Source organism: Nannobrachium achirus (assembly GCF_963921795.1).
Source record: "Nannobrachium achirus genome assembly, chromosome: 4".
Lineage (NCBI taxonomy): Eukaryota > Metazoa > Chordata > Actinopteri > Myctophiformes > Myctophidae > Nannobrachium > Nannobrachium achirus.
The window spans coordinates 46,893,613-46,907,789 of record NC_137813.1 but is presented as its reverse complement, the minus strand read 5'-3'; the positions used below and the strand labels follow the sequence as shown (position 1 = coordinate 46,907,789).

The 14,177-nt window shown below is 42.6% G+C and overlaps 1 protein-coding gene across 1 annotated transcript in view; it reads right to left on the bottom strand.

Moving 5' to 3' along the window:
• Positions 1-13,193, bottom strand: part of kcnt2b (potassium sodium-activated channel subfamily T member 2b) — a gene marked incomplete at both ends in the record, with an annotated part of 140,830 nt that extends 127,637 nt beyond the window's left edge. Inside the window, one exon of the mRNA XM_080723889.1 lies at positions 13,105-13,193. Coding sequence (XP_080580015.1) covers positions 13,105-13,193 — 89 coding nt within the window. The remainder of the gene's footprint in view (positions 1-13,104) is intronic.
• Positions 13,194-14,177: the final 984 nt, after the last annotated feature.

Genomic DNA, 14,177 nt, shown 5'->3' with positions numbered 1-14,177 from the left:
CGCGCGGAGTGCAGTGCCGGGCCTCGACCCGACCCGACTCGCGGTTTTCCGAAACCGGTGCGAAACGTTCGGAATCTCCTTATGCGGAGCTGATTGTTGACATCAGGCTGTTCCGGAGGAAATCGGCGCAAGCGCTGAGTCATTGTGACATCACTTCATAAAAGGCTCTGACATCACGTACGCCACATGAGTCAACACAAAATCTCTGTGAATGTGTATGTATGTATGTAATCCGCGTATCTCGAGAACCCTTCTTCCCACCGGCACGCGCGTTCTCCAGATATGGGCATAAAGTCTGACATCAGAGTTTTCCGCAACCGGTACTGTGTGTGCAGAGATCTTCATATATGGGCATAAGTGGACAAAGACAAACAGATGGTCAAAACGGGTCCTATGACAACAGGTATATTGGGGTTTGCATTAAAGGCTGGGGCATTCATGGGGTTTGCATTAAAGGGTGGGGCATTCATTCCCTATTTCAAATTCGGCACGTGCGTTCCCCACCGCAGCAGGTAGTGCAGTGCTCGGCCTCGACCCGACCCGATACACGATTTTCTGGAACCAGCACGAAAGGTTCGGATTCTGATGTCTGACATCAGGATTTTCTGGAACTGGCACTGTGTCTGCATATATGGGCATAAAATGGATGCAGACAGACAAATACAGATATCTCCATATATGGGCATAAATGGACACAGGCAAACAGATGGTCAAAGATCTCCATATATGGGCATAAAGTGGACGCAGACAGACAGATACAGATATCTCCATATATGGGCATAAATGGACACAGGCAAACAGATGGTCAAAACGGGTCCTATGACAACAGGTATAATGGGGTTTGCATTAAGTTTGTCTCCTCCTCCATCTGTTTGTCTGTGTCCCTTTATTCCCATTATGGAGATCTCTGTATCTGTCTGTGCCTCCGACTGTGTTGCAGACACAGTGCCGGTTCCCCCTTTAATGCAAACCCCATTATACCTGTTGTCATAGGACCCGTTTTGACCATCTGTTTGAAAAAGCGACAGAAATCTCATATATGGGCATAAAATGGACGCAGATAAACATATATCTCCATATATGGCATACAATGGATGCAGAATCACAAAGATCTCCATATACGGGCATAAAAGGGACACAGACAGACAGATACAGAGATCTCATATATGGGCATAAAATGGACGCAGATAGACAGATATCTCCATATATGGGCATATATGGGCATAAAATGGACCCAGAACTATAACTGCAGTGATCTCCATATATGGACATAAAATGGACACCGACAGACAGACAGATACAGATATCTCCATATATGGGCATAAATGGACACAGGCAGACAATGGTCAAAACGGGTCCTATGAAAACAGGTATAATGGGGTTTGCATTAAAGGGCGGGGCATTCATTCCCTATTTACATTGTTCCGAGTTGGCCAGGTCGCCGACTAGACGCTGGGCCGCCCGAAGGGCGGCCCAGCTTCTAGTATAATAATAATGACAAATGTCGCTCGCCAGATTTACCGTTATATGGAGCTAAAAACAACAAGAATTGAAATATTCAATATAAAGGCTGGTGGAACAACAAGAATTGAAATATTCAATATAAAGGCTGGTGGATTGTTGTTTCTTGTCAAAGTGGTGGCCTATGGTGTAAGGCCTATGGTGTAAGGACGTTTTATAAGATTTATTAAAAAAAATTAGTTTGCAGATTTTCTTTTTAAAAATGATAAAGGTCTGGACCATGACAAGTAATTTCCCATGAAAGACAAATGTGTAAGCTATCAAACAGTTTTGAAATTTTGTTTCTAGCTGCTACAGAGGCTGAGAAATAAATGTTTTAGTAGACGTTGACACCTCTGTGAAGTTTTCCATAAAATCTCAGGTTTTAGGGGTATTTTTCCAATCGGCCATAGGTTTTTAAGGCTTTTTTCCAGGCGGACTTAGGTCTAAATGGGTTAATTTGGTGTGAAGTGATATTCAGCCTGATTGCTGCTTGGCACTATTTGGTTTCTCTGATGAGACAAGGGCCCTTCACTCACACCAAAAACAGATGCTTAACCACTTAAACCCCAGCAACTTCTACATGTTTCAAGCTATGGCTCAACAACTGCTCTCCATTGCTAAATTGGAAAGAAATCTGTTGAGACAGACAGAATACACAAGCTAAGTTCCAAAAAGTTTGGATGCCATTCCTGACATTTTAACAATTGAGTATGTAATGTGGATATCTGGCTGCTATGGTGCAAAATGCTTCATATGACCAGTTGATGCATGCTGAAATACTAAAATATCTAAAAACACAGATTGATCACAAAAAATGACTCAGGATTGTGTTGGTCGTGTCCCAAACAACAATACAATAAGATCGGGTTGTCCCAGAGGTGAGGTGGTCCTTTAACTATCCCTGCTTTCTGATGGTCATTGATCCCACCCATTGTGTCCTTTTTTGTGTGTGCGCGACGTCTTTTGTTCCTTTTTGTTTGTGTACTGTATGTACTGTTGTTCTTATTTTTCATAATCATGTTGTGTCTTGCTTTGTTGTGTACCATTTGACAAAGAAAATGTAAAAAAGGACTTATGGATGTGAGCCAAGACCAGCGGCACTATTAATACTACTAACAGTACTGTACATGGCGGGCAGGCGGCTACTATGCCCTTCAAGTGTGTAAAATCAATCATAAATCAGTTCCCTTCTAAATTCAACAACGTCTGCTTTGCCAAATCCCACTCACATTGTGCGAGCTGTTAAAAGAATACAGTACATTGTATTCCACAGAGATATCCTAGTGGAGAGCTCTTGAGATGATATTGCAGGCACTTAAATCAGAACAATGGCGAGGGAGGGGGGGTGGACTTCTGGGAGGGGAGCAGTTATGACGGATTTTGCGATAAATAAGCAACTAGGTCTAGGAAAACGAGTGATGCGGCACGTTGTGAGCTTATAAATCTTCTATTTTCAAAACATCTTGGGGAAAAAAAGTTTTTTTAAACATTCTAACCACACAAATCTGACACACAAAACGTTTTTAGATGGGGGTTAGGCACTCTGAGCTAACGCGGACAGTTTCTGTTGGCAGATGGGCGGACCCAGAGAATTTCCCCGGGAGTCTCCGGCCAATAGCATGTGTTCTCCTCCCCCCACCCCCCTCTGCTCCTCTGCTCAGCGCAGAGAACGCTGCTGCGTCATGACGTCAACACATTCGGTGCGACGCACCTCTGCACTCTGATTGGTTAGGGAAATTCTACACTTCCTCCAACAGTGATTTTAACGCGATCGCCCAGGCTTATTTTTCTTCCGATCGCCAAAATAAGCCTGGGTTTCCGAGGCTAGGGGTTAGGGAACTTAGGGACAAATGATTAATTATTCATGAATTTGGGGGTCCATGACATGAAAATATTTGAGAAGTTGTAACCACTGTTTAAAGGAGCGCCCGCTGGCCTACTGGTCCAGGCGGATACCACACAGGCTCAGTGTAGCCTGACGCTGGTTCGAATCCAGATCCCGACTACTTTTGCTGCGTGTCACTCGCCATCTCTCTCCCCATTTCCTGCCAATCTACTGTCCTATCAATAAAGGCATAAAGGCCCCAAAATATAAGTTAAATAATATATATATAAGCCCATAATAAGGCCTACACTATAGAAACAAGCCCCCCAAAAAACACAACTACCAATACTTACAACCGACTTTATGGAAAAGCATGCAAGCCCAAAGTCGCTTATAACAAGCAGACATGGCAACACTGGGGGAGAGTCAGAGTGATAAAACAAAGAGATATGGATGCGTTTGTAAGATGAGAAGCAGAGGATCATGGGAAGAGAGCGAGATGGGAGGAGGTGGTCCCATGAGGTAAACACTAAACAGTAGCAGGGATTACAAGACTCACTATTGTTTTCATGTGACTTCATTGATTTTATTTGGACAATTAAAATCCAATGCGCTGATATATAGCACCTAATCTGTCAGGATATTGCAGTACATGTCACATGACTTTATTCCCATTGCCTTGGCTGGAATGCACGCAGGAATAGAGACTAACATGTACTCACACTGTATAGATCATTGTTATGTAATTTTATTCCATTCTTTTCCACCTGAGTTCACCATGTGTCGGGGGCAGACCTCTATTCAGAAACACCCCTACTTAGAAACATCGGATCCCTATTCAGAAATACCCCCACTGGTAGGTGACACCTCCATTTAGAATAATGGAAGTCAATCTTCTGAATAGCAATGTTTCTGAATAGAGATGTGTCCACCATGTGTCAGGGAGATAACTTATGTGTGTCTGGATGCATGTCCTGTGCCCATGAGGAACATGCATATCTTTAGGGGTATTGGCTAGAGAGTGCCCTTACCCTTATACATTAATTGGCCCGTGCTGGGGTGGTGTTTGCATTAAGCCGTCTGTTAGTTAGCCATCGTTTGTTTCCGTAGCGATCATTCTATCGATTACGTTTTCCATTTTTATTTTTCCCATAGTAACAACTCGATTAAGCATTATGTTTTACTTTGTTGCACAAAATATTGAAAATAGCAGATCTAGAAGCTCATAAAGCGTTCCGATGCGAGTCTGGCTATTTTCCCTTTTCTTCCTTTTTAGTTTTTTACAGCAGTTCAGGCTCCCTGTCTTGACCCATGACAGAGTTGCAGAGAGCAAGACTGAGCTCGGCTCAGAATTCCTTTCCTCTATAGGGGTGACAGTTCAATCAATAATTGCAATCAATGCAATCGGACGTAATTGATAATCTAAAGATGCTTCTCCTTCATTCAGACTTGGTGAATGTAGCCTTGGCCAGAGTTGATGTCTTCAGGCGGTAACCATCGTCATCAGGTGTTTCGATCTGTTACACCCTCCGATGGCAGGGTCGGCAGTTGTGGCCAAATCACTGCCCATCTCCTCCTCCTGGCCAAGGCTAAACTCCTCCCTCCTGCTGCATGAATTATTATTTTTCAAACCAACAATAGGCTCCTCTGGGGAGGTATTGGGTGACACAGGTGCGTAGTTGAATACAACTAGGCCTACTCAGGAAGGATTCTGGACCTATCCTGTTAGGATCTGGACGGGTTGGCAGTGGTCAGTCTGCAGAATCTAACGAAGAGCTGACCGATATGTTTACGCCTGATGCCATGACGATAAATTGCGGTTAGACAACAAACACACTCCATATTTGGGCGTAGCTGCATTGGGAACTCCTTATATGGTTATGGGTGAGTCAATGAGTCATGGTGACATGAGTGTGACATCAGAGGTCCGTCCGCTGGACCGCACTCCTTAAAGACAACTTTAATGTAGGATTGCGCGACACTGTCCTGCGACAAGGTATATAGTAACACTCCAAGTCTGCATACATCTGCACTTGCACGTGCACACACACACACACACACACACACACACACACACACACACACACACACACACACACACACACACACACACACACACACACACAAAACGCACGCACGCACGCATGCACAGTAAGACTGTGGAGTGACGGACTGCATACTGGATACCCTATAACCCACTCAGCAGGGACTTTGTCCTAAATCTATACTTCATTGACCGTAGTCCCCCAAGGCTCTGTGCTTGGTCACCTCCATTTAGACTCTACACACAGACTCTTTGTCAAAAGTGCAACACGTTGTGAGCTTTATAGACATGTTGCTGAGTGTTTGCCTATTTCTGCTTAAGGTTCATCTAGCATGACATGCCCAGAATCAAGACTCAAGAGTTCATGTGGTTAAGTTGGTGTTAAGGCTGCAATTCATATCCCACTGAGCATTTCTCAGGCTATAGATGTCTAAGATACGTCTAAACGGCTAGTAAGCTAAAACAGGGTTATAACTGGTCTAAAAGAGATAGCTTTTTCAACGTCTAGACTTAGCTTAGACGTTGAAACAATATAATTTCAACGGATATTTACACTATAGACGGCCTATATAATGTTCCTGTGCCCTTGTACTTTTTATTTTTGTGTTTGTGTTGGTTTGTCTTTGTTTTTTATTTCCATTGTGTCTGTTGTTGTATGTGTAAAAAGAATTAAAACGAATAAAATAAAATCGTAAAAAAAAACAAAACAGCTATTCAACGTCTAAGCCTAGATGTTGAAAACGTTTTAACTTTTAGACCAGCTAAAACCCCTTTTTTGACGGATGTCTCATATCCGACGATGGCTCATGGCCCTGGGAAAGTTTCGTGTGCTACCGAGATTTGATTGAGCCCAGGTCTCCCGCATTAGAGGGAAAAAAATATGTCTACTGCTCTGCCAATAAGGCAATCTCCACTTGGTCAGGGCAGAGGAGGGCAGGCTTCAGGCAGAACTATAAGGCAATCGCTCAGGCATCACTACTTGCCAATCAGTAGCTGTCCTTTCTCACAGGACGAGTAGGGAGACCAACGGGTGGAATTCCCTGATACCATCCTACAAAGGAGGCCTGAAAATCCATCTTTCAGGAGATCAAAAGGGGAGGTAAACTCATTTCTGCCATGGAAAGGTGATGGCATTCACCGGCTACATTTATCCCACGTTTACTTTTTTGATTATATTGTATTTTGGTGTAAATATATAGAACCACATTGGAAAGTCCCCAAGACTTTTTTGTTGTTAGCCCAAATGTCTGACTGCTGTCTACCTCCTGCTGTTTTTTTTGCCGAATACAGAATTCAATCAATCAATCAATCAATAAATCAATCAATAAATCAATCAATCAATCAATCAAAAAACCCTCTAACGACAGCAATTGTGCTAGTATATTGTATTAACATACTCTACCATACAGATTGGCTAAAATGATAGTTCCAGGCTGCAGCTTTAAAACAGCCTTTCTGTCACAGTGCCACAGTGTCTCAGCAGGAAACATCTAAATCACTATCTAGTCTGTTCACTACAGCACCAACAACACTCTGCAAAAATCATCTCTCTGCCGTTCAATGTTATTGTTTTTCTCCACCTCCCTCCTCCTGTCTTGTAACCCTGAGGTTAAGAATCACATTTTCTTTCTTTGAACTTTTCCTAGAAACAAAGCGCTGCCTCCTGCTAACAGAAGCCAAGTAGTAATTATGTGACTGAGGTCACACTTTACTGTCTGGATGGGTAACATATTAGTCCTTGGGCTAACGGCTGACACATCAGCAGCGAGGCCACTGGCGGTGAGTGCATCTCCATGGTCTGGGGAGGAGGGGGGGGGGGGGGGAGGGGGGGGTGTCCATATACGTCAGGGACGTGCTGGGCCCCTGATTCAGCCTGGGAAAAATCTCTATCTATAGCGCTGCTGCTACTCATTTCAGATCATGAAAAGTGACAAGCCAGTGGGCCAATTACATGAGTTATATTTCGTCCAAAACCGTTTAAAATTAGTTAAACTAGTGAAAACAGCCGATCTACAAGCACACAACGCCTCGCACCGCGAGGCGTTGTGTGCTTGTAGATCTGCTGTTTTCACTACTTTTGTGCAAATAGTTTAATTTGTACTTTTGTACAAACAGTTTTATTTTTTCCTAATGGCCGGCCTGGACCGGACGGGAATGAACCGGCCGTTCGGGAGTTGTCCCGCTTTTCCCAATGGCCAGCACGTCCCTGATATACGTACATGTTAGGGATGGGACGATACGTGATATTATCGTTTACCGTGATAAAAAACACTCACGATAATCGTATCATGGAGATTTAATTTATCGTGATATCGTCCTCCGTCATGCACTGGGATCAATTCACCGTTTATTTGCCAAGCTGCATATCCGACGCCACTTATACCCTCTATAACTGGTAAAAGGGACTTATGTCTGAGTGTTTGCAAATGGTTCGATTTGTACACTATCAAGAGTTACAGACCAGTAATGGTCCATTTGGACCACCTTCAAGCAACCCACTTCGCACATGCATGCACTGCATTACTACTATTACATCTACAGTACAGGCCTGTGTTCAACTCCAAGATGTACACGTGTCTAAAACACCAACACAATTGGCTGTGTTTGGGGGATGGAAGCTTGGCAGGGAGGTTGATCTTTGACGCTGCATGTGCTCCAATTGGCTATACACCTTTCACCAGGGGTAGCAGTGGTGTAAAGTAACTATGTACATTTACTTAGATACTGTACTTTTTGGAGGTAAAGATACGTGGATACCCCATATTTCTGCAACCCACCACACCCCATCTCGGATCCAAATATTTTACCTTTAAACCACTAAATGTATTTGAAAACATAAGTTACTAGTTACTTAGCCGTTATAAATGATAATATTACAAAACATACATTAACCACTAGCCATATTTTATACCAAGGCTATTTGAAAATAGCCTATCTACATCCTCACAACGCGTCGCATCGCTACATGCTGTGAGCTTGTAGATCTGCTATTTTCTAACATTTTTCTTGTACTTTTACTTTTAGTACTTTATGTACATTTTGATGCCAACACTTTCATACTTTTACTCAAGTAGATTTTACTTGCAAATCACTTTTACGCAAGTGATGTGACTACTATTCCCACCACTGAGGAGTAGGATGTCCTCCTGGGGGGGGGGCTCCTAACTGACAGGTGAGCCAGTAGGCTATGACAGTAGTGGCAACACAGAAAGGTATGGGGAGGAATTAATTGGTATTAATTACTTGATTGGGGTAAAAAAAAAAAAGAAAGAAAAGAAAAAGGAAACCACCCACTCAAGTCCACAAGTGTTTCGTTTTGGTCCCATGTCCTCCCCTAGCAACAAGGGAGACCAAGCATGAAATGGAGGTTAAGGTTTCCCATTAGAATCGATAATGAAATGGCCAAATGAGGTGTTGTCATGGGCGTCGTCAGTCACAAGGGGAAAGTGGGACTGAGTTACTAGGGCCCAAGGTGGAAGGGCCTTAATTATTTTATACTTTAGCTATTGAAAAATAGCAGATATACAAGCTCACAGCGCGGCACTCGGTGCCGCGCTGCGAGCTTGTAGATCTGCTATTTTCGAAAAGTCGTGAAAATGTGGGCAAATCTTTGAATATGTGTATTTTTTAAAGCTTTTGTAACAAAGATTTCGGGGTCCTTCACATGAGAAACTTTGTGCACCACTGACATAGAAACAGGTTAATCAAAAAACCTTCGAAGGATTTGAAATATTTAAAGACTGGCACAAATTTTCACGATTTTTCAGAAATAGCAGATCTACAAGCTCGCTTGTAGATCTGCTATTTTTCAAGAGTTAAAGCACAAAATAATGGGTTCCCAGTCTAAATGGGTTAAACCCCCTCCCCCTATGAAGAACATTCATGGGGGGCCCGCAGTGAATCCTGGGCCCAGAATTTGGTGCGACACCCTTGGGTGTTGTATTCTCCCATCTGACATGAAGGGGGGAAGGATATCAAAACAAATTACAGTTTAAGCACAGGTTAATTGCCTGGAACACCCACCTTAAAGTGTTTCATTAACATTTCAATTTAAAATGTAAATTAACATTCCTGATTTCTCAGTGCAGGTGGCACATACACACAGTACACTCAAGGTGTAAATGACTGTAATTATGGCTTTAGAAATAACATGAATATGAGATAATATTTAATAGGGGAGGAGAGGTCTTAGTGTTATAATATATCACCCTGGGCCTTCCTCTGTTTCCTTCCTGGTTGTCCCTCTTGCCGAGGACCACCCAAAGGAATGATTAGACATGATTTAATGTGAGAGGGGACACTCTAATTACCTGACATTTAAATAATAATGATCCGTAATAGGTTCATTTAAACTAGGCTATTCTTAGAATGGTACTCGTTCAAACTTGTAGTTTTCCCCCGCACTGCAGTGTCAGTCAACTATAGTATTAGTAGCTGGTGAATTATTCCTGAAACAGGGGGTCCGGGACCCCTATAGGGGGTCCTCAGAGTTACTACAGGGGATCCGCCAAATCTTTGTCTGATAGGATTAACCACTTGAACCCCATATTTTTTTCTTTATTTTCTTATATTTTGTTTTACGACTGTTCTTCCTATTGATATCCTCTGCATACAGTAGTACTGTGTTATATCTGTCTCATTCAATATTACATGAGTTAAAAAAGGTTTCCTATGTAAATAAGCTATGAGGCTTTCTCGGATCTCCTTTTAGTTGACCTTGTACCAGTGAACTGTACTGTCAGTGTCATGAAACTGTACCTTTTCCTATATGCAAACTTTTAATAAAGTCTTCAATCAATCAATCAATCAATCAATCAATCAATCCCTATAAGGAGAACTTTAGCCAAGAACACAAGATCCATAGGCTCACAACGTCTCGCACTGAAAGGCTATTTTGGCAATAATGCGGGAAAAAAAAGAGCAGGCTAAGTATAGTGAAAGGTCAAGTTTACTAAGTAGGCCTACTGTATTGACGCTTTAAGTCAGTGGTTAGATGTCTGAAAGTGCTGTCAAACAAGTCTATGAAGCTATGAAATATGAAAACATTTAATCTGCATTGCAACATAATGTTATCAAACATATAATTTTCGGAATGTCTGAGTGAGTGAGTGAGTGTCTGTCTGTCTGTCTGTCTGTCTGTCTGTCTGTCTGTCTGTCTGAAACAGCGTTTCTCCTCAGTGGCTGGAGCAATTGATCTGAAATCGCATCACCATTAGCATATGAACACACCTGACATAACTGTGAAGCCCGTTTGTCACTTTCACAAATCATATGCTGTATATTAGCATTTTTATGGTGTATCTACTATCTATTCTGCATCTAGCATGAGGCATATCTATTCTGCATCTAGCATGAGGCAACATGTTTAACCAGCTCTCTCTCTGTGTGTGTGTGTGTGTGTGTGTGTGTGTGTGTGTGTGTGTGTGTGTGTGTGTGTGTGTGTGTGTGTGTGTGTGTGTGTAGGCAGGCGGGTGTGTGTGCGGGCGGGCGGGCGGGCGGGAACACAGTATCTCTGTTGCCATTAAACGAAACGGGTATTTCTTACATTGATGCTCCTACATATTATCATGCAAGCACAAGTTAAAGTTACTTTCCATCCCTCATATACTGTGTGCACAGTGCACATCCCATAACCCACACACTGCACATCATTTCGGAGCTCATATCTTTGAACGGGTAAGGGCTAGTACAAGTAAAACGCCACAATGTGTTTTTCTATAAAGTGATATATGAGGTGAAGGAATTTAAATAAAATTATTCAATTCATTTGAATAACTGTCTGTATAAAGCAGTGTTGTGTGACTGTCTACAGCCCCCTCACCCTCAGATGTGCATTATTTATTTGGAATGCTTGGCACGGTTTTTCAAGGCTTTCTTTGGTAAGCTGTTGATCTGTTGGAGCGTAGCCTATAGTGACTAGTCTATTAAAATAACCAGATTCATTAAGTACATTATCCAAGGCACTATATAAGTCATGGCGTGGGATTACCAAATATTCAAATAAATATTCACATTTGACCCGAGCATATTCTGCGCTCATCAATCTTAATTCAATTCACAAACCTATTCATTTCGCTGAACTACGACAATGGCTAGTTGATTTGATCTCATCATTGTCTTTGTACAAGTTAAATGTTAAATGTGCACTGCAACTAGCCAACTACAATAGAAGTTGATATTAAATTGTAGGCCTAATGATGTGAGAAATGTTGACTGATTGTCTCCAAATTCCATCAGTATACTATTGTATTTACCAGTAAGACTCCCTAATCGGGCGACCGTCAGGTCGCATACACAAACTTTAGAAGGCAATCGTAGCCAATCAGGAGGGAATATGGGAAATGGGACAGATCCATGTTGATGACATGACTTGACTGAGCAGTCCAAAAGCAGTGAGCAGTGTCCAAAAATGTGTTTTCCAAAAATCGGCCTCATGGTGGCGCTAGAAGAGGGCCATGTGAGAAATCAGTGCTGGAGGTTGTGGTTTGCCAGCCCAAGGAGTGTGTGCAAAGTTTGGCATGGATAGGGGCAACGGTGCCGGGGATAAGAGTAGGGCCAAAAGTGTGACGTGACGTGACGTGACGTGACGTGACGTGGCGTGGCGTGACGTGGCGTGACGGACGGATGGACAGACGGACGGACGGTCTACAGCCCTTGGTACTGTTGCCTCAAAATTGCATGGGTCCCCCATAAAATGTTTTTGAGCGTTGTGACAACTTGAGAGCTTTCTTGTGGTCTTTATCCTTTTAGTTGACCTTGTATCAGTGAACTATATTGTCCTGTACCTTTTCCTATAGGCCTATGCAAACTTCTAATAAAGTATTCAATCAATCAATCAATCAATCAATCAATCAATCTCTCTCTCTCTCGGGTCCTTGTTGGCCTGAAAAACGCTGAAGATCACTGACATAAGACTATCATGCAGGATGCTCTCTCAAGCACACTGCCATCATGAAACCTGTTGCAGGCAGTCAGCCACAGCAGGGCTGTGTGATGCTGATGCACCACTGTCCACTGATATTGCTACATTAAAATACACATTATTATGTCCTGTAGACCAATGGTTTTATCATACAGACAAGAAGTATATATAGGTCTGAAACTTGTAGGCATAATGCAAATATATTAGGTATACTTTTAGACCTGTAGATGTTGGATGCATACAACAAACACAATAATTGTAGCCTAAAGCAACTGTTTTCAACCAGTGGTCCGGGTTCCAGGTGGTCCCCAGCTAAATGATGGAGAGTTAACCAAATGGACCCTTATAGATCTTTAATTCTTGAGAGTGTAAAATGAAGCCAAATGGACCCTAGAACACACATGACATGCATATATTACAAATGGGTAGGCTACATTTGGATTACGCTCTCAAGAGTTAAATAATTGTTAAACATCTGCATTAGTTAATTTACAAGAAGTCTACACACAATTAGAGAACCTAGAAGAATTGTTATATTGATCAACGTTTGCCTGTTATCTCTCAAATTACATCAATACAGCACGGAATTGCGGACAAAATCCTATAACAAAATATTTTAAGTCTTGGGGTCTGAGTCTGAGAGGCTAAATCTAATCAAATTGTGGTCCGTGGCTCAAATGCCCAATAAATAACGGACCTTGACGTGAAAAGGGTAGAAATTCTAGAAAAACCACCAGCCTAAAGCGATTTGAAGAGTTTTCACTTGTTTTTCAGCACAGTGTCCAGTCTTCCTCTACCTCCAGTCCTTACCTATCGTCAGTCTGCCAGTCCCCGAGCAACAGGTCTCGGAAGCGGTACCGCGGAGGAAGCGGCAGTACCTCCTTCTCGAGCTCCACCATGGTCCAACCCTCAGATCAGCCTCCTCACTCAGCGCTGCTGCTGCTGCCAGCCGATGACACAACCTGGGAACCAACACCAGCCGCGCCTCGACGCAGCAGTGTGGAGGATGGATGGATTCCACACACACCAAAAAACTCTTCCCAATCAAAACGTTAGAGAAGCGATACAACTCGTTTGCACCCGCAAAAAAGTCAACTTCTTTTCTTTCCTTCCACCGATCGCGGTTATATTATATAGCTCCACTTTCCTTTCCGAAGAGGAGAGACAACAGGTTGTTGATGGTCGCCCTCCGCCCGTCGTAATGCGCGCGGCTCTCTGGCTACTTTTGCGTCTGACAGCTGGTGTGAGTCGAGGAGTGTGTGCAACTGGTTGTTGAACATCATCGACATCCTGGAACTGCAACCGATTGGACACAGCTCGTCCGTTAGGATTATGGTCATCAACACTTTCACTTTCTTTCCTTTTTTGTTGTATGGATCATCAAACCCTGTAATATAGCCTACCTATATATTATGCATGACTTGAAGGCTATGCTGTATGAATTAAAGTTGGAACCGGATCCATATTGAAATAGGCTATAAATTCGGAATTAAATATAAATGAAAGGGCATTCCAGTTCATTTCCACGCATAATAACAGCCCCCTCACTCCCTCAGATGTGCATTAATTTGGAATGCTTGGCACGGTTTTTCAAGGCTTTCTTTCTTTGGCAAGCTGTTGCTCTGATGGATCAGCCTAGTCTATTAAAATAGCCAGATTAAGTAGAGTAGGCTATCCAAGGGATTAGACACCGTGGGAATGGGATTACCAAATATTCAAAAGAATTGTTCACATTTGACCCGACCCGAGTTCATGAATCTTAATTCAATTCACAAACCTATTAATTCCGCTGAACTATAAACTACGACTATAGCGTTAATTTGATCTCATCATTCATCTTGACTTGCAGGCCTAATGATGTGAGAAATGTTGACTGATTGTCT